Source organism: Centruroides vittatus, unplaced genomic scaffold, assembly GCF_030686945.1.
Source record: "Centruroides vittatus isolate TY-2023 unplaced genomic scaffold, ASM3068694v2 contig_7, whole genome shotgun sequence".
NCBI lineage: Eukaryota > Metazoa > Arthropoda > Arachnida > Scorpiones > Buthidae > Centruroides > Centruroides vittatus.
The window spans coordinates 3,195,337-3,222,097 of record NW_027122442.1 but is presented as its reverse complement, the minus strand read 5'-3'; the positions used below and the strand labels follow the sequence as shown (position 1 = coordinate 3,222,097).

General features: G+C 30.8%; 1 protein-coding gene across 1 annotated transcript in view; it reads right to left on the bottom strand.

Moving 5' to 3' along the window:
* LOC136980508 (tight junction protein ZO-1-like) overlaps positions 1-26,761 on the bottom strand; it is a 69,795-nt gene that overhangs the window by 11,052 nt on the left and 31,982 nt on the right. The window contains exons 15-29 of the mRNA XM_067276648.1: positions 24,256-24,426; positions 24,020-24,180; positions 23,046-23,096; positions 22,870-22,965; positions 22,654-22,742; positions 22,352-22,562; positions 21,823-21,920; positions 21,476-21,736; positions 21,336-21,362; positions 20,865-20,943; positions 20,682-20,786; positions 10,344-10,457; positions 10,173-10,273; positions 9,854-10,077; positions 5,505-6,206 (exon numbers count right to left, since the gene is read on the bottom strand). Of these exons, the coding sequence (XP_067132749.1) occupies positions 5,505-6,206; positions 9,854-10,077; positions 10,173-10,273; positions 10,344-10,457; positions 20,682-20,786; positions 20,865-20,943; positions 21,336-21,362; positions 21,476-21,736; positions 21,823-21,920; positions 22,352-22,562; positions 22,654-22,742; positions 22,870-22,965; positions 23,046-23,096; positions 24,020-24,180; positions 24,256-24,426 (2,490 nt within the window). The remainder of the gene's footprint in view (positions 1-5,504; positions 6,207-9,853; positions 10,078-10,172; positions 10,274-10,343; positions 10,458-20,681; positions 20,787-20,864; positions 20,944-21,335; positions 21,363-21,475; positions 21,737-21,822; positions 21,921-22,351; positions 22,563-22,653; positions 22,743-22,869; positions 22,966-23,045; positions 23,097-24,019; positions 24,181-24,255; positions 24,427-26,761) is intronic.

Below are 26,761 nucleotides of genomic sequence, written 5' to 3'. Positions count from 1 at the left end.
TAAACTAGCCAAGTGGAGTCTACTGGGTTTTCTTCGCATTAGTAACACTTCAATTGGGGCTAACTTTATATAAAAGTCTTTCCGGGATGCACCCTTCTTGGCAGATCACTCACGTGTCGCGTTGCCATAACCAAATAAACCAAACTAATTCTATTATTTATTATTATTTATTTATTGTGACATCGATTATATTGTGACATCGTAACAATGCCGGGTTGCAATCTTTCGTCAGAATATTCTCAATTCTTTTAGTGGTGGTCTTGCCCCTGTACACCATACTTTTCCTGTTAGCAATAGAGTCGTGTTGGTCATATATCTAACTCCGTTTGGAGAAAAATTTTGAATCAAAGCAATGTTACTTCCGTTCTAAACCGGAAGTTCGTATATAGTTAATCTGGGCCCGTGCCCTAAGCTTTCCACATTTGGTATCGACTTTCATCTAACTCCTTTCTTGAGACTAAAGAAGGACAGTTACATAATAGAAATTTACCGGCAAGCACAAAATATGTTTTAATTGGTTTTCAGGGTGCCGAGTTTAAATATTTCGTCCGTTTTTACCGAAATTTAATTGGTTGGCAGATTACCATTTGATATTTGGCTGTGAATGGTACAGTTTCTTAGAGTTAACATTAGAAAATATATCTGAAAAATTTAAGATATATTTTCAATTGGTGTCTACTTGACCATTGAATTTGTGCCATTTTGTACCATTCGAGTATCGCGATGAACGTGACAATGATAGGCTGAAATAACCAAACTCTTTATATGGTTTTCGTTTTAATATTCGTTATATTATAGTATTTGATTTATATAACTACGAAGGTTATCTTTGGTAAAATGTGTTAGATTGGTCACTTGGTGTGATTAACTCCTACGTAAGATAACCTTTGTAAAAATAAATCAAATATAATATATCATAATAGAAAGGTTGGAAGTACGAAATAATCTTAATCTGTTAAAACATAATGTAAATAACTATCTACGCTGGTTCCTGTTAAATATTCGATTTGTAAAGTAATCGGCACGCATCGTTCAGGAGCTTGCCGCTGGTCTTCTTAATTGATATTAGCATTGAGTTGCCAGATTATCATTACAAAATCGCCCAATTAGAATTCGTGGATTAAGCAAATTTAGGCGACTTTTTGAAGGAATTTGTAGCGCATTTATAATTTTAATATAAGCATTATTCACAAAAAGTTTGGTGAAAATTTAGAAGCGTTTTTTACATGGCACACGCAACTATATCTCGTAGATAAAGTTGCACGTGTGATGTAAAAAAACAATCATCTAAGTTAATACAGTATGAGGCTTTGGGGGAAATATAGCAATAAATATTAGACAGAGCGAAAAAATTATCTTTAATGGTATAGAGTTCACAGCAGTCATGAAGAACCTGGAAAACAGAATTTTCACGGATTTGAAAAATAGAAGTTCGTGAAAATTGCTGCCCCGTGTTAATAATACACGCTTTTATCCAAAATAATTGATTAATTGATGCAGTGAGTGTGCAAAATTTCATTCATGTGTAGTGCATAGTTTTCCAAGTTATCTAACTTCATTGAACCAAAGGGCCTATTCTAAAACGAGTGTTCACTTTCCGAATGGATTAGTTGGCTCTTATCGAGCGCTCAGTGAATATCCTTCATTCCCTTGGCTTAAGGGTATTACAAACCGTGTATTTTTTGACAATGTATGCTGTTATATATGAGCCATACACACTAATGTGTACATTTAATCGAGATTAAATAGAAATTAACGCTATAAACGTCAGTTTCTGGTTGTACATACATTTCTGATTAGAATGGTTAGGTGTTTCTGTTGATTGCCTAAGAAGTGGTGTTGTTACCTCTCTAGCAGCGGCGCCCGCAGACTATAAAAAATAGCATCGTAAGAAGATATGCAAGAAGATATATATAAAAGTGTCCCTTGATTAACGCTGTTAATTAATCCCGTGATGCTACCACGTATATAAAAATAGGTTAATCAAATACACTGATACGTCCACCGAACAAACTTTCGGTTAATAAATATTTTTATTTAAATTTTGTCATCGGTAAAAAGTGTTTTGTGATAAAAATGAATAACTAATCCATACGTATAAATGAGAATGTTTGTTTGTTTGTTCGCTCTACACTCCTAAGCCGTTCGACCAATTGCTACGAAACTTGGCAGTTCCGTTAATACTCTACTAACTTAGGTAATGTCGTACATACCACTCCAAAATATTTATTGGATTTCTATATATTAATTAATTTTTCTCTACATTGGATTTGCTGGGTTTACATGTAGCGCCATCTATTGGCAAATTTTTTAAAATAATAAATATAGCTTATACAAAAAAGAATATAATTTAAAAAACAAAACAAACATTATATTCACTGAATTACTGCGAAAATGATATAGCTCAAAGTAGACTCGCTATATTATTACTTTGTTGAGTAGTACATAGCACTAATCTGCATGCAGTCGAAACTGTTACACTGGTAGTTGATCTTGGGTTCGTGGATCATCAACAGACTGGTCACGTGGAGTTTTCCGGGTTTTCTTCAAGTTAGTACACCTAAATAAGGACCAGTTTTCCATAAAACTCCTCTGGGGAGGCATCCCCTCGGCAGATCGCCCACCTGTGGCATAGCGGTAACCAAATAAACAAAACTAATCGTAATAATTTTTCAATAAACTCGATATATGCGAGAAAAAACTTCCCACGTACTTGTGGGCATTCTGATAATGTTCTTAAAATTGGTTTTACTACATACATTTTTGAAATTTACGATTAATAACTTCGGGTGTAACAATTATTGTGAGGGGTACTTTATAAACCAGGGCGGAGCCGGGAGTAACAAGCTAGTTTAAAAATAAAAAAAACTTAGAACTCCCTCGGGGATTAAGAAAAGGGCAACCTTACGACAAACGGGGTAGGCATGTGCTTCAATATACGGGCGCCCCTGCTGTCTAACTATTGATTCTTGCCATTAAGGCCAAATCCACATTATCGAGCTGTTGTCTCGCCAATATTTATCATGTCCAACGTATCGGATGAAGACTCGAGTAGTGTAAAAAAATACATTGGATACAATTGGTAAACACATGTCAAAATTAAAACCTCCGAAAAACTCGTATAATCAGTTTAAATTGTTATAACAAATAAACGTAGGTATACATAATGTAATAAATAATACATATTCATAAGCAAAATTATGTGCATAACACTTATTTTTCTTTAAATCAAAAATTAATCAATTGTCCATATTTAGTTCAAATTATTTTAATATTGTACTTGGAAAAAAATTTTGCCAACATTAGACTGTGCGCTCTCAAATTTATGATATTGCGTAGCTAACATTTTTAAGACCTGAAAAATCATGTAATACCGTGAAGTTTTTTCAACGTGCAACAAGAGAAAGACATTATGGGCGCGGCAATTTAAGTATTTAAACATTAATTAATGAAGTAACACGTGACATCTTGGTGTCACAAAAATGTCGTTGCCCATAACGACAGAAAAAGCGAGAAATAGTGATACATCGCCGAAATAGTTAAGAAAAAGTGATTAATTTATCTCTCGAAAAGCGCTATAATAGCGTGCGATAGTTGATATCGGAATATTAATAGCAGAACAATACATATAAATTTAAAGTCGTTTCAAAAGTTCACATTTCGAGATTTTTTTAACACGAGGTTTTCTGCAGTGGCGAAGACCTCAGTAACGTAGTAACGTAGCGAGGGGGAGCAAGGGGGTCTATCATGCCCCGGGCGCCCCTCTGCGAGGGGCGCCCGGGACACGAAAGTAATAGTAACTATTCCTAATATATTATAGATATTTTAAGGTAGGTACTACATTCTATTATTATTTGTATTATATTCTTATTACGAGTAAATTCTATATATTATATTACTATATGTGTTTCTGGAGGGAGAGGGGAGCGCCAATAAAGTGTTGTGCCCCGGGCGCCAGTTATGTTCGCTACGTCATTGACGACCCCCAACTGCCGAAAGGGTCTTTTGCATTATTCTCCGCATCATTTTTTGCGAACTTTGTTAATCTCGAAACTGGCACCAACTCAGAAAATCGAATTAACGTGGGCCTTAGCTAAAAGACGAAATAAAAAGAAATGCGTAACTGGTAGAAAACAGCGCTGGTGTGAATTTATTGTCGGCGACAGCCACACGCAGGCGATTTCTTCCACCGCATAAAGACATTTTGGCCTCCTAAACCATAAAATCGTCATTAAAAATATGTTTAATTACAAAACAATACTTAAGTATTTATTACCTTTTGTGTCGGTATTAATGTTAGTTTTAACCGGGCGGGGAATAGTCGCAAAAGACACATGCCCAATCATAATTAATTGATTAAATTTATTTGTCAAAAAACGTTTATTGAAAACAATAAATATAAATACGTTTGCTAAAAAAATAGCATTATACAAGGTTTACATATTTTCTTGCACGGAAGTTTTATAGGGCAAAATTTTGCCGATTTGCGAGAGAATGTCAACGCGCTCGTTTACGTTTATTCGACAACGATATAATTATTTACAAAATCCGTTTCGATTCGTAACAAAAATCGTTCGATCGTTATTCCGACTATAATTTATATTTTTCCATCAAAATAACCTCTTAATAATAACAGTTTTAAAAGTTAAATCCTATTTACATCTTTAATATTTGCTTATTTAATTATTTTAACTTTTGATCTTCCTAAAAATTTTCAAACTTTAACGGAAATAAGAATTGCAATTTATAAAAAAACGTTTAAAATGTATTCGAGATATAACGTATAACTATTTTTGTCCGTCGTTTTATAAATATATTGATATATATATATTTTTTTTTCCGGTCGATCGAATGCCACTGCTACGATAGTCAACACTTCATGCATTCGCTGTACACCTTTTGATCCCTTTTTTGTATATTGCAACTAACTTTTATCGAAGCGCAAATTATGTACAGCAAATAAAAAAAAAACAATAAAATTATATCGAGTAAAAACAACAATAATAATGAATGGAATAAGTACAAGAAATTGTGCGGCGTACCGCAAAATTTCGGCGCAAACGGCGCGCTTACGAAATTTCGCTAATGATTCGCGTTTAAATAGAACGGTATAAAAAGTGTTTGGTCCGTAAATAATATATTTATATTTATTTTTTGTCGCGGCGTCGTCGTCTCTCGATCTCGACGGTAAGTTTATGGTTTATATGATGTATTCTGCCATCGCGTGCGTACATTGGTAAGATACAAAAAACGATTCACATCATACGTACAGTAATTAGTAACGTGGTGACGAACGGATGAGAATTGTTCGTAATACTCGAGAACGACTACGAAACGATAACGATTAACATTCAAGCACGAACACAATACATTGCGCAGACACAAAAAAGAAGCCATGCCGGACCACGGACAAGATTTGGCCATGCAGAAACGGTATAAGGCACTTCTTTGGGACGGACGGACGAGATAACCCACGTCTAAACAAATAAACGACATAAACTTACTTTGGACGTTCTGGATTACCGGCGAGAACTGAAGGAGGCATTCCTAATGGTGATCTGGAATCTGGTTTTTTGTACAGTTCGAAGGCGCTTCCGCGATTTTCTCTGTTGGATAGATCCAACAGTCCGGACGGAGGAGGAGGAGGAGGAGGAGACGGATGATGATCGTACGGAGGCGGATTGGGCGGCTCTCTTCTAGGAGGATAGGGAATGTTGTGATATGGTCCACCTCCGTTCAGATGAGTCGTCGACCGAGGAGGAGACATTCCCGTACCGTTACCCACCGATTTGGAATAGGCTCGAAAGTCGTAATTCCTGTCCAAGCTACTGCCGCGTCCGGAATCGAATCCTGCGCTGTCGTTGTCGTGATAACCACGACGACTAGGCGAACCCATAGTCCGGCTATTGTAGGTGTCGTGAAGACCCCGCTGATCGTCGGGCATAGGAGGAGGAGGCGGTCTCGAGGAACTCGCGTCCATCTGAGGATGTTGTTTCGAATAATACGGAGGATGCGTGGGGAATTCCGAACAGTCGCGACTGCTTCGGGAATAAGGAGGAGGAGGTAAAGCTTCAGAAGAGCGAAATCCCGCGGGTGCATGTCCCACGTGATTAAATCCAGTTTCGATTCCATCGTCTTCCGACTGCCACGGCCGTAATTGGTACTGTGATGGCTTAGGAGGAGGAACTGGTCTTCCATCTGACATTCTGAAATAAATATAATCTTCGTAAATGCATTCGTTAAAAACCAATTTAAATTATTTTTTCTATACTGAAGACATTTAACTTTTTCTTTTTTTACTATAATCTGAATGTGAAATGATCGTTTATTTTATCATTATTGCTTTTTCTACTAAATATCTAACCACATCTCAATACTACAGAGAAGCCAAATTTATACGATCCTTCCTGTGTCATATACTTCCAAATTTTTGAAGTATGTGACACATTCTCTTTATCCTTTTATAACTGACAAAATGTGAACTGTACTAATTTCAACCTGCTCTTTACAAACTTTACATTTGGAACTGTAGTTCTATCTGCAACAGGAGCTGAGATAATTTTACCCCTCTTGTTTTGGGGTTGGGAAAATTCACTGATACACAATGATGCACTAATGATAATGTATGAAAGCAAGCACCATTTAGAATGACATTTCTTTCTGAGCTGTTAGCCTGGATCACTATTTAAGAGTCACCCTATATAGGGAAATTATTTTGAAGCCATAGAAGTAAACTGTCTTTATCATCACACCATCCTTTTCTTCAGTTTTTCCTATTGGTTATCTTTAGTATGCGTATTATCTATTATTTAACTATTGTTAACCAAAATTTCTTTTCTTTTTTGAATTCCTTAAGATTATTGTTATAATTATTTTAATGAATGAGTAGATTTGAATTTTGTTGATGGTAATAAATTTATGATATTATTATATATATTCTCTCTTTAATTCAGGTATATGTTAATTAGACTTAGGATAAGTAGGCACTAAAAATCATATATTTTATATGAGTGATAACAAATAACTATTTATATGATTTTTAGTGCCTAGATGTTCTAGTGTCAATTATTATAAACTTAGGTTTCACAAACTTTTACCATCTAACAATGTTTATTTCAGGGGTTGTCAGGAGTTTTCTTTTTCTGAGAAGGATCATATGAGCTGTAAAAGACAATTCTGAGGAGCCAGGTACTTTCATACAGTCAAAGATTAAAATTTTTTTATTCTGAATAAATGGATATACATCAATGTGAAATTTGCAACTGAATTTTGAGAAAATGTCATCAAAATACTTTTGTATTTTAGAATACTGAAAATGATGAGGACTAACTTAACTATTGCAGTAGTGCAATTAGAAAAAGCAATAAAAAACTACAGAGAGGGAAAGAGTAGTGTCAATAACATATATTGGGGATAAATTTTGTGGCACCCAATATTAAAATTTCTTTTAGATATTCATTGGGCAGTGATATTCAATATTTTAATTTTACATATTTCATTTTCAATAATGTTTCTTTACAAAGACACATAACTTACAAGCCAAGTTTTGGAGTAACAAATCAAAAACTGAGGATTTTTTTGCACTATTTCATAGAACATTCCTAAATCAGATTTAGTAATAAAAATGTTGATTTTCTATAGGAATTGTAAGATAGCAGTGAAAAAAAATTTTATATTTGATGAGCAAAAACTTCTGATTACGCAATTCAGACCAGCTCCCTGATTAGATTCAGATAAGAATTTGATCAAGTATTATCATCATCACAGCATCAACAAACTTATTGCAAATTTCAGATTATTCCAAATAAATTTTCTAACCTCAATGCAATTAATGTTATTCAATACAACTTCAGATGAATACTGATCAAATCAATGACTTTACAGAAAATAAATGCTGTTTTTTTATTTTTTTGCTGATTCTGATTAATCTGAAAGTGTTCTTTTGATTGGTAAAAATCAAATTTTGATTAACCATTTATTACTCTGAAACTCAGCTGGTTAGAAGCAAAAGTAACCCTATGAAAACTTCATAAGACTTTTAAAATTCTCTCCTGGCAGATTTCTTTAAATAGTTTTATACAATACAGTAATACAGTAGAGCAGTGTTTCCCAACGTGGGGCCCACGCCCCACAGAGGGGCAATTAGATTGTTAAGGGGGGCAATTCGAAAATGCCCTTGTCCAGAGTTAAAGTTAACCATATAACCGCTGTACGCCATATTTATTGTAAATATTGATTTTAGTTAGTTTTAGTTTTCTTTGTTCTTTGTTTCCCTTTCCTTCTAGAACTTTCCTTTATAACCCTTTTCCCTTGGGTAGGATTAAGAATTCTGGGAACCACTGAGAACAAAGAGATGAACGAGGCCCTTAGGCTGGTGAAAGAGGAGAAAGGACATTCTTTGCCCAAACCTCGGGTTGGACCGACACGAGTTGTGGTGTTCAGATCGCGTTTCGCAACGATGGAAAGTTCAAGAGACTTTGATGAAAGAATCGGGTTTTATCGTGATTACCATAAAACAGTGTGGCAATTAAGTGCAAGAAAAACTTCAACAAACACGACAAGAGATCTTCCAAAAGAGTTCAACGTATACGTGGGGGACATAAGAATTTTAGAAAGACTTAGGTGGGGCATAGCACAAAAAAGGTTGGGAAACACTGCAGTAGAGCATCGATTATCTGACCCCCGATCAACCGTTACATCGGTTAACCGACCACGTTCTAGTCGGCAAATTCAAATGTCCGCGAGTGATGTGGCACTACAATATTTGGCTATGGCTTGGCTACAATTTTTAACAATACAATAGCGACGATTATTATTGATATTTTTAAAAGTTTTGTTAGGCTTAACATCGATGAAAATTCAACGCAAAGTAGGTTACTAGCAATATACTAATATACTAATTACATGTGATATACTAATATACTATACTTAATAATGTATTTTTTCATACTTTTCGGTTATCCATTTTTTCAGTTATCCGACCAACCCCAGTCCCCAATTGAGTCGGATAATCGATGCTCTACTGTAATTTGCAGCAAGATCTATTAATTGTAGTTGACTATTCAAAAGTTTATATTTTTTGAACACATTTAAATGTTGATGATGCCAGTGAAAATAAGCTATGCAGAATGGAAATATATGCTTTGAGAGCTATATTTGACCTGTGAGCCATAGGACGAAGACTCTTGGTTTATTTAATATGTAATAATCAAACTTACAACTTATCAATTCACAAAAGTTACATGTGCACCTAGTAAGGGAAACTGGTTTAAGGTGCAGTCTGTGATAGAGATCTGTGGAAAGGAAAGCTTTCTAATTATAATCTAAAGTACTTATATACTGGATTATTATTAGACAATTCCAGAAGGTGCTGAATTACTGGATATTTCAGATTATCAGAAGCAAATTAACAAACTTCTGTTGTATACGTACAAAATTTTCTTTCTTTACAGTTATTATAAATTAATTGTTTATCTAAATACCTACAAACCAAATTTTTGATTTATCATTAAACTAATAAAATCAAGCTTGTAGAAATGTAGATATTAGAAAACCAGGCTTGGTTTATTATTTATATGCATTAATTGTTTTAATCTGAAATCATGCATATATGAATTCATTCTCAATGAAAATGACTTAATAAATTTAATATTCATTTAAAACAACTAGATCAAAAATTCAAAAATACAGCGAATAAAAGAAAATTTAATTATAGTGAAGTCTACACTGGATTTTTAAAAAATCTTAAATTATTTCATGAGATGTTACATTCCAGACTAATATTTTTGTAATTACATTTCAAATTATTCACTATAATTTTGAATCATTTATATAAATAAAAAACTTTTCACACCTGTATTTGGAAGAAACTTGGGACATTCTATTTCTTATATCTGTATTGACAGTTTTGGAAGGCTGCGCTGTACTTCTAGTGAAGCGATAAGGATCATGTGTGGATCGAGGATTGGGACCCGAAGTTGAACTGTAACGATCTCTTGGTTTATTATCTAGAGCATTGGGAGCAACCGAATACTTATTATATGAATCGCTACTAAAGGAAGAACTATCAAAACCACCCTAAAATTAAAATAAGAAGAAAATTAAAAATAATAGTTTGATATCATTATTTTTTTAATTAATACAGAAATCAGGAAATAATTATTCTATCTTACTAATCTTCCATTAGATCTTTCTAAGGAATGAGATTTATTATTAGTAGTATTTATGTAATCTGCTGAGATTCCGACTGGATCTTGAGAATGTTCTGTACGAACTAGAAATATTTATAACAACAATTTCTAAAATATTAAAAAATTCTTTAACTTTTTGAAAGTAAAACTTACTAGGACTTCCGAATGTTCTGTCCTGATTACCACGGAAATGAGTTGGCTTACTACTTCGGTCAATTCGTGGAGGTGGTTCGGGTTGATTAGATCTATTTTTTGATTGATGAAGATCTAAATATTAAAAACGATAATTTTAATTTTAACAAAGTAAAAATTATAATACAATTAAATAATATAAATTAAAATATAATTATAATAAATTAAACAAGCTTCCTTGTAAAGCTTAAACTTTGCTGCTTTTTTAAAATGTATGTTTAACAATTCTTGAATTATCTAAAAAATGTATTTATTTGTATACCTCTTACAAAATTTAGGTTATTATATATGTTCAATTTTGCAGACAAATCCTTGTTTCTTTTAGCTCGTTATCTTAACTATATATATATATATTCCCCTAATACATCTATATTCATTTGTCTTCATCTCTAGAGACTCATCTTATGTTTCCTTGATCTTTAACAGTGATGCTTAAAAGCTCAATTTTAAATTTAACATTCAATTTATAATAATTAATATAAAAACATTTCTTAATTTTAACAAGAAATAAAAATTTAATCTTAAATTTCCTTAACGTGAAATTTAACTATCATAATAAAAGTTACTAAGGTACTTATGGGTTAAGAGGACGCCAGTCGGAAATTGTGTTTTTTCCGAATAATGCAAGTTTTTACTTTTCAAATTTAAATTTACTAGGACTTTTGAATTGTTAAATCAAACAATAAATTAACGATTTACAAAAGGGTTAGTTTTAATATTTAACAAATTTGAAAAACTGCTTACTTCTTACGATTACAGATAATGTTACCTATGGTGCCAAAATGGCGGCTCATCTCTGATTCCAGCAAACAGAAGAAACAGTGGGGATGCATGTTCTAACCTAACCTAACCTATTCTAATAATTTAGTTGATAATAATTATGATAATTTATTAGAATAGGTTAGAACGTGCGTCCCCACTGTTTCTTCCATTTGCTGGAATCAGAGACATGATATCAATAATCATCCTTCTTGCTGTTTTTTCATTTTTACAACTTAAACAGTAATTTTTCTTCTTTTTAGAGTTAAATTTACTAGTCTATTGTTATTTAGATAATTTCATTCAAATACGCGATTTTGATCGCAATTTCTGCTTGGCGTCCTCTTAACCCATAAGTACCGTTACTACTTACACATTTTTTTTTTTTTTTAAATTCCTTGTTTTGTCTGCATTTCCAGTGATTGGACATTTTTTTGTATTACTAACAGTGTAGTTTTAAATTTAGAATTTAATATTCAGTTCATGTAACCAATTACATGAACTGAATAGTGTTTCCTCTTCCAACAATACATTTTTGGCATTGTTTTTCGTTTTACATTTCAGATTTCTATTTCTGTTCTGTTCTGAATATACAATAGAGCAGCAACAATCTTTAATTAAAAACAATAAAAACTAAAACCTTAAAATTGTTGGTTTATTTTACTCCTCAACTGCCTTTTATCAGAGACAAAGAACTAAGGAAACTCAGAGCAGTAAAATATTCTTTTTATTTTTCAAAACAAGCTACGCATTTCAGGTGGTTTTACAAAAAGTTCTTTTACACCTCTCTTTGGGCTTTTTTACAAATTTTCCGATTGAACAATTATCTTCAATCAGAGAATTTGTGAATAACTAGTTTAAAGTCTGCAAAGTACATAAGAAAATGAAGTGGAAGTGAAAAAGTCCAATGTCTAGTATCAACACTGGATGTCTTCATGGTGTCTCAAAATATAATTCCCAATAACATTAAAAACATTTGGAAAATTTCAATTAAATTATTTTTGTCAGTATAATTTAAAACTTTCAGTGGTGACATTTTCTTTTTTAAAATATTTCTAACAATTAAAAGTTGATTGAATAAATTGAACGGCTCTATATCAGAATTATTATCAACTGTCAATCCTATGCCCAAACAGTTTTTTAAAAATAACTTCAGAATCTTTATCAACTAATAGTGGAATATCATATAAAATCTCAACTAATTTATTGTGATTTTCCAATTGGAAAAAGTTTTCCTTCTTGGAATTTATACAAATTGTCACTAAATAATTAAAAAGCTTACTTCAAAGTTTTTGGAGGCATCGAGAATTGTTATATTGTCATCGTCATAATCATATTGTTTTTTACACCAAATTCTTATCCAAAGTTTGAGCTCAAAATCAGAAGATATTTCCATCACAATAGCTATTTTTCTTTGGCACAGCACAATTCATTGAGATGACATTCGTCTAGAAATGAACTAATGCTTTTTAAAATTCTGACGTATTCCCATAAGACTGAATTTGAGCTTTGTAATAATTCTGATGCTATGTTAATTTTAGGTAATACTTCATAGCAAATAACAATTCCACACAAAAATTTAAATTTAAATATTTTAAATGCTATGATTTACTTTTGGTTTTAGTATTGCTTTGTTCATCCAAATAAATTTCTATTAGTGCATCATATACTTCTAAATTATATCTCAATGGTTTTAATGCATTGATGCAACTTTCCCATCTCATATCATTTACACTTTTTTAGGCTAAAGATGTTACATATTTCTTAAAATATTTCATCTATTAGTAAAACCGGAAAAACATACAAACACTTCTTGCACCAGTGAAAAATATTAATTTCTTCAGAAGCTGCCATTGCATCGATGACAACAAGATACAAAGAATGACACGAGCGGGGAACAAAAAAGGCTCCGGGATTTTGATTTAAAATTTATCTTAGGACACTGGAATGGGCACCTTTGGAATTTATTTCATTTTCATAGCCCCATCCAAGCATATTTTTAATTTTTAGGCCTAATGATTCTAGTTCTTGCAGCATTAATTCAGTCAAACCAGCTCCAGTAGTTAAATAAGGTTCATTTTCTATATCTTTACCGCAAATACACCCTGTTTGAGTTTAATAAATCCTGTGCTTTTTGTCAAAAATTTCTGAAATTTTGCATGGAGGTTTGCATATTAGAGTAATTGATGCTATTAAAGTTTGGTTGTTAAAGGTCATGGGGATGAGGAGATAAAGGGGCGATTATATGTTATATCTTAAGTAAGGTTGGACTTAATGATGATTTTACTCATTATTAGCATTTACAATATTTTATAAAACCCATCCCTACCTCAAAATTAAGCTTTTTGCCATTTTATAATAATTAAAAATAAAAAAAGTTTTAATAATAGAATATCTTAACAGATGGAGTCACAACCACACACATTATCTTCAATCAGAGAATTTATGAATAATTAGTTGAACAATTATCTTCAATAATTTGGAAAGTTAAGTTAAGCAGGAAAGTTAAGCAAATTGTTGCTGGATTTTTTTGATATTTGGCTAACTAAATCAGAACTGCAGTGTTGTTCAATCTCATCATAACAGAAATAGACAGATCTGTTGACCAATTAGAGATGAAAGAGCAGTAGATAATCTTGCATTATTAGGAGTTAATTGTTATGATTCCATAAGGTGTCAAGAAAGGGATTCTGATATTAGTTGTGCTAGTATCTGGCACATTTTGAGAGATGCCAAGTTTCACCCTTACAAAATGTCATTGCTTGGTACAAGGACATAATTATTATCACTTGATTTTCACTGTAAAGTTTTATTTTCTGATGAATGTACATTTATAAGTGATGGTTTTGTCAATACCTGGAACTGTTGTTACTGGTTATGACATAATTCTCACTGGCTTAGAAGTGGATCATCAACATAGTTAGAAAGTAAATGTTTGATGTGGCATTATTGGAAGTAAGTTAATAGGTCCTGTTTTTCTCAAAGGAAATCTTAATGGTGTTTCATATGCAGCCTTGCTGGAGACACATCATTCCATCTTGCTAGATGTTCTATCTAGCAAGATGGAATGATGTGTCTCCAGCAAGGCTGCATATGAAACACCATTAAGATTTCTTTACCATCTTACCATCTGTCATATTGAAACCATATTTCCAGGTGTAATTGCAGAGGAAAATCCTCTGCAATTACACCTGGAAATATGGTTTCAATATGACAGATATCCAGCTCATACATCAGCAGTTGTCTGTGAAGTACTGAACACTATTTTTCCAACAAGTGGATTGGCAAATATGTTCTGATCAATTATCTATTCCAATCATCTGATCTGACTACTATGGTTCATTATTTGTGGGGAAGAATAAAAGACTTGGTGTATATATCTATAGGCCAACTAGGTTGTGTTCTTAGGCCTCGTGATTCTAGGGGCCTCAAAACTATCAGTTTTCATTTCACTTTTATAAACTTTTAATAAGAAAAAATAAGAGCCATTACTTTTAAAACATTTTTAAAATAAAAAGTTTCTCGTGTCATACAAGAAACATTTTATTTTAAAAATTGTATATTATTTTTGAATTTTATTATATTGAATATGTGTGACAGTGTCTTTCGTGTGATGCCTGGACAGGAAATCTGATTTACTGGTATGTATTTTTTGAGAAATATTACTGAAAATAATTAGTTTTAAATCACAAAAAATAATGTCCATAAGGTTTCTGTTACTAGGACAATGTAGAGATCTAAAAGAAGATGCAGCAAATTTAAAAATCCATTAAGATATACAATTTCACACATCTAATTTTAAATTTGAGAATGTTTTTCTATTGTTTCTTATTTGTTAACATTATGGAGAAAAATTAATACTTTTATTTGGAGTCCAAGTAAAATAAAATAAAATCTCAGCAACTTCAGCAAATTTTGGAGCTTTTATGAGGTTGCTGAGATTTTCAGTTATTAAAAATGAAATTACTTTAAAACAACAAAAGGTACAGCAAGAATTTTTGTAAACTCAGCATGAATTTCAGGTTTGAAAATATTAGAATTCAATTTTTAATTGCTTTTATAATTTAAATTATTTATTGAAAGCAAAAATGAAGAGAATCTATGAAAGTAGGGCACTAAGACATAAAAAAAAAAGGTAGAAAAGGAAGAGAAAATCAAGAAAATACCAAAATTAGATGCATTTTTCACTAAAGCTCAAATAAAAGAGACAGAAGTGACAACCACAGCACCTAGTAGTTCAAATCAATATTTGAAAATTTCTCAGATGATTTTGTTGATGTAACTCAAGATACGACAATAGAAATGAACTTACCACTTAATAGAGTTAGTGATATTGAGCTGTGGGGTGATTTAACTAACTATACAAAACAGAGACAATGAACTAAAAAAATAATTCCCGGTGAACCTCAATCAAATGAAAAAGTGTTAAGTCCCAAGGAAAACTTTAAAAATAATGTTTTTCTGAAAAGTTTAAAAAACATTAATATGAATTTGGCACAATGTGCTGAGTTTTATAAGGAAATTAAGTAGAATTTTGGAATTTTAATCAACATTGACATTGCAAATGAAGAACTGAAGATGTGTACAAAATATCATCAAGCAATACCAAGGATATTGATGATTCATTATACAGTGAAGTTTTGCAACTCCATAGTTTCATCAAAATTAATTATTAAGATCGAGAATCCCCTTTGACTCATTTGTTCTTGTATAAAATGATAAGAGAAAAGAATATGGAAATTGCATTTCCAAACACTCATACAATTTTAGGAATCTATTTATGCTTGATGGTTACTAACTGTTCTGGTGAGAGAAGTTTTTCAAAATTAAAATTAACCAAAAACAATCTTAGATCAACCATGGCCCAGAATACTTTAAACCAGGGATGGGCAACCTGTGGCCCTCGGGCCGTATACGGCCCGCGACACATAAAATGTGAATAAATATATCAATTTCCCAGCTTAAGGAAGTATGTGGCAAAAATTCAAACGTTATTTTTACAACTTAGGTATGTGAATAGTTTTTCCCACAATGAATTTAGTAAAAATTAAAACAAGAAACAGTCTAACAGACACATCGAAACTAATTTAAAACTAGCAGTGACAAATATTTAACCAAATATTTCCAATATATTATGTTTACATCAGTTCCAGAAGCTAAATTAACTATACCTATGCTAATTTACAATTATATATGAATAAATAATTCTGATTTACCAACATTTCTTTTCTCTTTCTCTTGTATGTGGCCTGCATCAATTCAAAAGTCTTAAAATGCAGCCCTTACATAGAAAAAGGTTGCCCATCCCTGCTTTAAACAATTTCACATTATTATCCAGCAATGTCAATAAAATAATACCATTGATTTTGATTTATTAATCAATGAATTTGCCAAAGAAAAATATAGAAAAAATTTTTATAAAACAAATTGTAATTTTTATACCACATTGAATTTTGTAATAAAATAATTAAAAAAAATATTAGTTTTCATATTTCGTAAAACCTCACCGTCACTCTGTGACGGTACGCCATAATTTTGTATATACGCGATAGTCATAAGCGTAACATTAATCCCTCAATTCTTTGTTCTTTATTTCCCCTATTTCTCGATCTTTCGATTTTTCACTTTCCTTGTGGGTGGGGCAGTCCTTTTCCAAGAATTAAGGGGAAAGACGAAGAGAGTGAAAAGACCCCGAGGCACGTAGAACCGAGTAACGGTCATTCTTGGTGTGGAGCTGAGACGGAACAGATGGCGAGAAAGAATCCGAACGGTTCGTCCAGCAGAACAGAGATATGACTGGAAAAGAAGAAAGATAGTGGCCAGCAACTTGAACATAATTCCCCGACCCAAAGATCTCAAAGACATATCATTATCCTGGGTACCCCCTATACTTTCCTTCTTATACTTCTTTATATCTATCTAACTCTTCTTTTTCCTCTCTATAGTTTGTAAGTTAGTTTTTAGTCTTAGTTTATAATATTTCGGATAATATTTCATTGTAACTCATTATCATTGAATTGCGCTTCTTTTATGTGAACCACGTGTTTTTTTTTCTTTGTCTACTCCTCCTTTCGTCTACACGTGTGCGAGGTCCCGAGTCGGAGTCATAAAAGAATCCTGCATATCATAACGCACGAAAGAGAAGAGTATTTTGTTAAAAATTATTATTTTTTCTATAAAAATAAAAATAAAGTTTTGTTTTATTCGTATCTTCTGTCCTTTCGTTGGCCATGCACTCGCGCGATCTAACAACTCAATTCGATAATCTAGTATTAACTTTTAAATCAGATCAGGTATTTTAAGAAAGAATTTATAAAAAAATCCATATGTGAATAAGTAAAATAAAATTAATTTCAGAGATAATTCTTATTTTTAATGGCCCAAAGCCTTGCTCATCCTAGGGCCTCCAAAAATGCAAATCTGGCTCTGGGTGTACCATAAACATCTGACTACATGGGATGATATGATTCTTAAAAAAATCCAGCAACATCTAAAACTGTGTGTGGCACCATCTATTATGATATTTTATTTAAAAAACTTTTTATATTTTTAATTATTGTAAAATTGCAAAAAGCTTAATTTTGAGAGTAGGGATGAATTTTATAAAAAAATTATAAATGCTAATAACAAATAAAATCATCTTTAAGTCCAATCCTACTCAAGATATGACAGATGACCCCCTTCTGTATCCCCATCCCTTCGACATTTAACTATAGTATCAATCCCCCTAATACACAAACCTCCATGCAAAATTTCAGAAATTTTCAACAAGTTTGTTCAGTTCAAAGCTTGTGCTTCAAAATGGGTAAACAAAATTGTAGCTCCCACACACACATGCAAACAAACAGAAAAAAAATCCCTGAATTGTTTTTGCATTTCTCAATGTTTCAAGGTTTCAAGTCCAAAATTGCAAAATCTTGGGGGGGGTCATTTTTTGACCAATTACCATACTTTTCCTCTGTTATATATAACAGAACCAGGAAAGTAATAGGTGGGCCATTTTGATCTTTAGATGAAGACGAAATTCTTCAGGCAACAAATTTCTTCCCAATCAGCAATGAAGTTTGTATTGCAGAGAATTGTGCATACATCAAACACTAATTCTCCAGAAGCACATTAACAGAACATGCTCATATTGCTTATGTCACAGTCAGTGGAGACATTTTCAATAAAAATGTGTGACAAAGTGTTTTCATTTTTTAATCTTTCATACCAATTCAAAATAAAAAATATCATGTTCTATTTAAAAAGTTAGATTTCTGGCTTGGATAACTCATTTCTAGCCAGTGTGGGATGTTAAAGGTAAAACCATTTTGATAAGAGCATACCTGATTTACTTATCAAAATTTTTGGGGTATTTCAAAAAAGTCACTTCACTTCATTTTAAAAATGGTGTATAGGTAGTTTGAGACATCCTTTATAATAATAATGTTTTCCCTAGAAACTCCATATATTCTGGTAATATTTTTTTAATAATTATATATTTTATATTTTTTAATAATTATAACATTCCCTTAAATTCTTGTTTGTATTAATTACATTCACATATAAACAAGCAATAATCTAAAATATATCTAAATATAAGTCAAATATGGATATTGCCAGATTGATTATGTTTTAATTTTGTAATTTTTTTTATTTAATTATTAAATTTATTATTATAGTTTGAAACATGATTTAGGAAGATGTCATCATCTCATCTAAATTTAATATTCAGAAATAAATAAATTAATGTATTACTGTAAGATATTAGAAAGAAAAATTGACCTGAAATGCAAAATCATGCACCAAATATGTTACAAATATCACTATCTGGATCAGCATTTTGATCTTTGTATGCAGACATATGCATGTAATTTAGATTAAACAATTACTACAGGCACATCATTAACAACATCCTAAATAATAAATTACCTAACTTAATTACCCGTAATTAATAAATTTGAGAGAGACAATGCTGCTATCTGTAATTACAGAATATAATACTAATTAAAGATCATAGAAGTACAGTAGACTCTCCATATCTGAACTAATGTGGACAGGAGTGATCCAGATGTTAGAAAAATCCAGATAGAAGAATGTGATAATTTTTAAATACGACTATAACATATCTGCCTAATGTATGTATTTAAAAAAATGTTTATTTGTACTTTGATGCTTATTTTTGACAATTACAATTAATTTTGAAAGTATTGTGTTAAAGTTGTTTGTTTTGTTCTTCTCAATTCACTGATGAGTTGTTACATATGCCAATATCTCATCATTATCATGTCAGCAGTTGATGCATTGTGCCCTTCTACAAACGTCAATGCTACCTTAATAAAAATAAAATTAAAAAATACGCACTGCAATATAGAAAGGTAATATTCATAGTAGTATACAACATTTTCATAAACGTTTAGTTGCCTTTGATCAGTCCACATTTGGAAGGGCTGAATATGGAGAGTCCACTATATAGCCTAAAAACTGAAGTAATGTTTGGTTTATGTAGTGATGATTGTATTAATATAATTCTGTAAATAGATGAAGTGTAAATTTTTATGATTTTATAATATATATTTTGTTTAACTAGTCTTTATGAATATTTTCAATTTCAGTCAAGAATAATAATTTTCTTCTTACCTTAGATGACTTATCTGCTTTACATTTAATAAAGTATTAAGATACTAATTGATAAATATTTTTCTCACCAAGCATTCATTTCTCATAATTTTTTTTATTAATGAGAATCAAATTTTTAAGTTTGGTTCAAGTGGTTATTAAAACATTGAACTGAATAAATTTATTCAGTTCAGTGTTTTAATAATGACCATAAATAAAATTTTATGTTTATTTGCATGTGTATAATACAGTAGAGCATCAATTATCTGACCCCCGATCAACCGTCACATCAGTTAACTGACCGTGTTCTAGCCAGCAAATTCAAATGTCCACTAGTGATGTGGCACTACAATATTTGGCTATATCTTGGCTACTTTAATATTATTTTTGTTAAATTTTTGCATGTTTTAGCTGGAAACACTGGCTCAACCATGAAAGGGAGGCCAGTATTTAAACGAAGCTTAATTTTATTTAATGACCCTATCCAATTGCTGTTTTTAAAACATGTGCGAGATTTAGTGGCAAAAAAACAAGTGTCAGCTGTGAAGCAAAAGAAAATTTTGAACTTCTTTTTCTAATGTATAGGCCTGCTTTATGTAAAATATGTAACCCGAATATATTTTTTTTGTTTTATATTTTTCAATATACAGTACAGTATTGTATTTATTTTGTTCAAAATAAAGAAATAATTTTTAACAATACAATAGCAATGATTATTATTTTTAAAAAAATTTTGTTGGGCTCAACATCGATGAAAATTCAATGCGAAGTAGGTTAATAGCGATATACTAATATACTAATTACATGGGATATACTAATATACTATACTAATAATGTATTTTTTCATATTTTTCAGTTATCTGACCAACCCCAGTCCCCAACTGAGTTGGATAATCGATGCTCTACTGTAATTATTGAATAGTTAAGCATTAAACATACCAGATCCTTCAATACTTTTATGGGCTCTTTCTCTTGATAATGTAGAATAAGGATCAATACTGGATTGCATTGTTGAACCATAATAAAGATCTCTATCAGTTTCATCTATGTAAATATTAAAATATTTGTCTTTAAAAACTTGTTAATTTCATATTTATAAACTTCTGCTTAATCATAACTAACCTATTTGTTGCCTTTGGCTAGATAAAATATCATGATTAATTGTTTCTTGACCTAAATGATTTACTGATGAAGGTGCTTCCTTAAATATTAAAAAAAAAATAATTAGATAAAATATAATAAAATGATTTCCATTCTCAAAGTTTTCACATATAAGTATAAGTATAAGTATAAGTAAATATTAAATTTTGATATGTCAGAATAAATTACAATTATTTAGAATCTAAAGCAAAGTTAATTAATGAATTTATAATAATGATTTATAAATATATAATAAAATTCATAATTACAGTAATATTTGCTTTAATTAATTCATTTTAGTAAAAACTGTCATTAAAGTTGAAGAATAACTATTTACAATCAATTAATTAAATACAGCAGATTATCAATATGAGAATAATTGAGAACAGAAACATAAAAGTTTATCTTTACAAAACTTTTGATGATAGAGATGATGACGATGATGGTACCCACCTTGAAATAGAAGTGATGAAATGGGAGCTAATGGAAAGAGCAGATGAGAATAATTAAAGATGAAAATGAACCTAACGTGAAACTGATTGAATGATTTAATAGATATGTATCTTATTGTGGAAACTGAACATAATAAATACCTGTCTAGATCTTGTTAGTATAGAATAAGGAGGTAATTGGCTATAACCAGGTAATCCACCCATGTCCTCTTGTGTTGCAATGCTTGGATCACTCGAAGCTTTAACCATGTGACGTTCAGCTCCCGGTGGTGACGTGCTACGTGCCTGCAAGCTCATTGGCCTAGTATCAGTTGTCAAGTCTAAATCACTTTCAGGAGAAGATGCATAACTGAGTCTTGAAGTCATAGGAAACAAAAAGTCATCTGAAATTGTCTCTTGAGGCTGAAAACATAGAATAAATTGATTGAAAGTTAAAAGTAAAATATTTTTTCTTTCAATTTAATAGTCAGGTTAATAAAATTAATCACCTTAGATTCTGAAACCCAAATTGCTTGCTGCTGTTGTTTGTCTATAGTATCACGTAATTTTTTGTACCACATATCAGCACCAGTTAACGTAATAACAGCTAAAAGTTATTATAAACACATTAAATATATAAACTATATAACATCTAAATGTTTGTAAATTATATTATCTACATTTGAACTTTAGTTCAGTATTTAATGTAGAAGTCTATAAAATTAAAAAACAATTACTCAAATGCTAACATTTGCAACATCTTTGATACCATTCTCAAGTCTCTAAAAAAATTAAAACAAGACAATTTTATCATGAAGCAGATTCAAATTTAAAAATCAAAATATCTTAAATACCTTTATCAAATTTTGTTAAGGATGCCAAAAAATGTTAACACTTGAGTTAGCACTTATTTAGAATTTCATAGCTTTCTAAATTTCATATTAATTTAAATCTAAAATGCAAGTAACAAGAGTCATAGATCTTTTTGTTATATTATCTAATTAATTTTTTTATAAATTTTAATTTGAAAATATTTACCTGTAAAAATATGTGACCATAATTTTTCTAACTTCGTAGCATGGTCGTATAGTTTTTTAGAGCTTTTATGACTGGACTTTGCTAATCTGGAACGCAACTCTTTAACAGTGTGTTTATTTTCTGCATGCATAAAAATCACAATAGGATAAAACTGAGCATAATTAAGACGATCAACAGCATTTGGTGTAATATCCAAAACAGCATGTTTTCCCTAAATTATCAATTTAATATTATAATAATAATAATAATAATTATAATTACTTGAATAACACAGATTTTCAAATTATACTTTATTTTCTTACTTTTTGAATTATTTCTTTTATGGCACTAAGACGAATTATACCTGAAGATTTTTGGCTCTTTGGAATATCATCTAATTGGCTATCTAATTCTGAAAGATAATTTTTATATAAGAATATCAAAATTAAATTGAAGAAGTATTTTAATAAAGCAATGTAACATCAATATAATATCGATCACGGCAAAAGTTTAGTATTCTTTGATAAATTTAATCTTACGTGGAGATGCATACTGATCCGGATAATCTTTAAGTAGTTTATCTCTTGCAACGTCTGCAAGTGGTCCAAATAAAACCACAGGCCTTGTAAATCCAGCTTAAAATTAAGATATGTTAAATTCATATTTTGAAAATAATAACTACTGTAATACAAATGAAAATCACAAGTACACTTACGATGTTTTAATGTCACTCTTTCATAGGCAGGAAATTTTGATAATCCATCTGCTGTGATAAAAATAAATAAATTTTAATTATTTTAATAATTAAAATAAATTATACAATATCCTATAAATATATAATTCAATTATATTCAATGAAATTAAAAATAGTTAAATGACTTATTCAGTATTTTAAGTATCTCTGAAGTAATATGTTACAGTTGTAGAAGAATTTGATTTTTTTCAATTTCTTAATGTTCTTAGAATTAAAATTTCATTCCTAGACTATAGTAAAGAAATATCTTAGATTTCCATAGTTAAATGTCTATAGAAATAGCTTTGTTTCTTTTAAATAAAAACAGTGATTTAATATGAACACTACATTATAGCAATAATAGCAGAAAAATATTTATGAATTGATGATAACATCATCAAACATACAAAAATTGATTGATAAATAATGTTTATTATTGTAGTAGTTCATGAAGTGCTTGGAATATCACCACCATTTAATAGGCACAAGTATCTAGTGTGTATGTGCAATCTCAGTTCATTTTGTGGTATGTTTATTTTTAAACTTGCCTTCCTCATTCTGTATAAAGCAACAATCAATGATTGAAAGCAAAATTTTTTATATCCAAAAGTTGTGTACAATGGAAAAACAATCAATCAGTTCAGTGAAATATTGTAAACCTTATAAGATTTTCTAAACATATTTGCAGAATAAGATCACAAAAGCATCTTTGACTTGCACCATAAAAACACAAGACTACACTGCTGTAAGGATACAGCAAAAATGCTTAAGAACCTAAGTTAAAGGTTATTCTGTAACCCTTTTCTAGATTTATTGTTCTTTCTTTTAGAAACAGAAATATCTTTATATAATTTTATCATCAAAAGAGAAGTATGTAAAGTATAGGGTCTATTATATATATATATATATATATATATATATATATAAACTGATAAGTATTAAAAGTATTTTACTACATAGTATTGCAATGACATACAAAAAACATATATCTTCCCAATGATCTTTACTTAATGATTTGGAACGTCTAGCGCTGCGTCTTTTGAAGAAACTTCCCCGGCTTTCCGAAGCAGTATCTTTTTTCGCTTGAATCTGCTGTTCTTGGGCCCATTCCTCGGCTCTGAAGATTTTTAGATATTATTTTTTAAAATAAAATCTAGATCTGACGACAATCGGGGAAAAAACCAGATCTTACCTGTTTCTGTTTGGAATAATTCCTTTCTGAATTTCTTGGTTATTGCGACCCAGCCGATATACAAGCCAAGAACCTACCACTCCGTTGTGTAGGGTGTCAATTACGTGAAATATTTCTCCCACTCTAAAATTAAGTTCGCTCTTACCGGAGCCTTCGTAACTGAAATGCGTTCTACACAAACAAAATTTAAAAAAATGGTAATTAGCACTAAAATATTTTATCCATGAATTATCTTTTTTTTCAGTCAACGTCTTTTTTTTCTAATTCGCGATTATTGAAAAGAACTGATGGGAAAAAAAGGATCACGGGCTTCATTTTTCACGTAGATAAAGGAGTGCCTGAAGTTATAACTCTATACACACAAGTGAATGAATATTCCATGTGAGTTGACTAATGTACAAAAAACTGTAAGAGAAACCAAAACTAACTTTTCTCTTTTCGCAAAAATACTAAAATAAATTAATAAAAAAAGGAGTAATAATAAACATAACGACAGTGCTTTAAAATATCTTTACAATAAAGTTTCTTTTTTCTTCTTCAACACGCGATGTTCATCAAATCCTCTTCCCACATCCAAGTTTTAATGCTTCCGATTTTATGTGGCAATTTATATTTAATAGCACATACTTCAAGTAAAACGAGAAGAGAGTTTAGGCGGTAAAATCAAACCGGAATAAATAAATGTATAAAATTAGGCAAAGACAACCAGCCTAATTAAAAAAAAAAAAAACAAATGATGTAAAAACAATATTATCGATTTGTTCCCGTCCTACTAAATTCTATGACGATTAGAAGCTAATCTGTTCAACTTAGGAGTTTGCTATGAGTATTAAAAAATTTTTACGGATGTCATGTGTAAATAAAATACGGATATTTTAGTAATATATGCGCATATATATTAATAACAAATTCAATCACATTAAAATGTATGCAGATAAAATAATAAATTTATCAATAATAGTACTCCAGCGGTGCAATCACGCCGTTAATATATACACGATATTTTCTGAATTAAAATCCTTTTATGTAATGTAGATTGTATTTCTTTTTGTTACAGTTAAATCAGGCTAGAGAGGAAACAGGGATGTAGAAAATTGCGCGCCACCCCTGTCCATTGTCCCAAATGACAATATTCCGTTTATATGTTCATTCGAAAAATATAAATAATCAATTTTTAACGTTTAAATTTCGAATACTTTTGTACCATTTTGTACATATGTTATTTAATAATATCATATCAGACAGAGAGAGAGATGGCTTCCCAACAAGCAAATTAGATACATATTGCGCAAGTAAACTTGTATGTATAATATTTAATATTGTCTAATTATTTATAAATAAATCATTTAAAAATTTTTGAAAATTTTTTCACTGTCATTTTCAAAACTTTCCAAATATAAAAAATGTATTTAAAAAATAATGTATACAAATAAATTTAAGGAGCTAGATGAAAAAATTTCTTAAAAGGGTTGGGAACCTCGGCACTATTTTATATTTCAAAAATTTTCCGGTGGTGGACTTCCCGACCCTCTTCCCTTGAAGTATTCCGTAACTCCCAGATCTCGAAAAGCTGTACCAGATAGAGCCACCCCTACTATAGTTGGTTTAGCATGGCCTCGAGCATTCTAAATTAATCTCACTGATTGCCTATGTGCCAGGAGAGTATTTAGGATAAAAGATGTAAAAATTTTAATTAGAAAATTACTTTTAGAAATTAAGAGAATAAATTTTAAAAGATAAAATAGACCGCACGGTAACGAAACCGGATGCACCCGCCATTATTACCTTCGGGAACATTAGGCTAATCATTCTCATTTTGAACAACAATAAACATGAAACTAATTAGGAAAGCGTTTAATAAATACATAACTACTATCAAAATACAGTAAATGCTGAGTTCGATAAACCTTTAAATCGAAACGTAGTGTAAGTACTTAAATCCTCTATTAAATCTAAGCGAAAACTAAATAATGGCGGAACTTCCGGTTTTCTGGAGTGCAATGTTAGACTTGTTTGATTGGCTGAATGTATGTCATGTCTCGTAGATAAAACTGATTCTGACTAGCGATATTTTTCGATTCTTATTTCTTTATATATATAAATTAAATTCGAAGACAATTCAAGAATTTTTTTTAATAGGAATACAATGTCGCATACAATCAAAGTAATTTGTAATAAATAAGAAATTAACTAACAGATTGTTGAAAGTACACAGCAGATACAAATTATCGAAACTGGAAGCTTTCGAAATTATACGTTAAATATTTTCCGCATAGTACTTTCTCCATTATAAAACACTTCAGTTATATGTTTTTCATTTATATTTATACGTTTTTCGTTAATCTACAGCACTTTTTTAAGTGTTATTACACTGAAATGAAAACCTTTAAGTGATTATTTAAAAAATGAAAAAGCAAATTATGTACTGTACTTGCATAGGGTTTTCCAAACTGACAGCAATTCTACAAAAAGCAGAGGGAATAATGCTGACATGTGACGCTGTTCC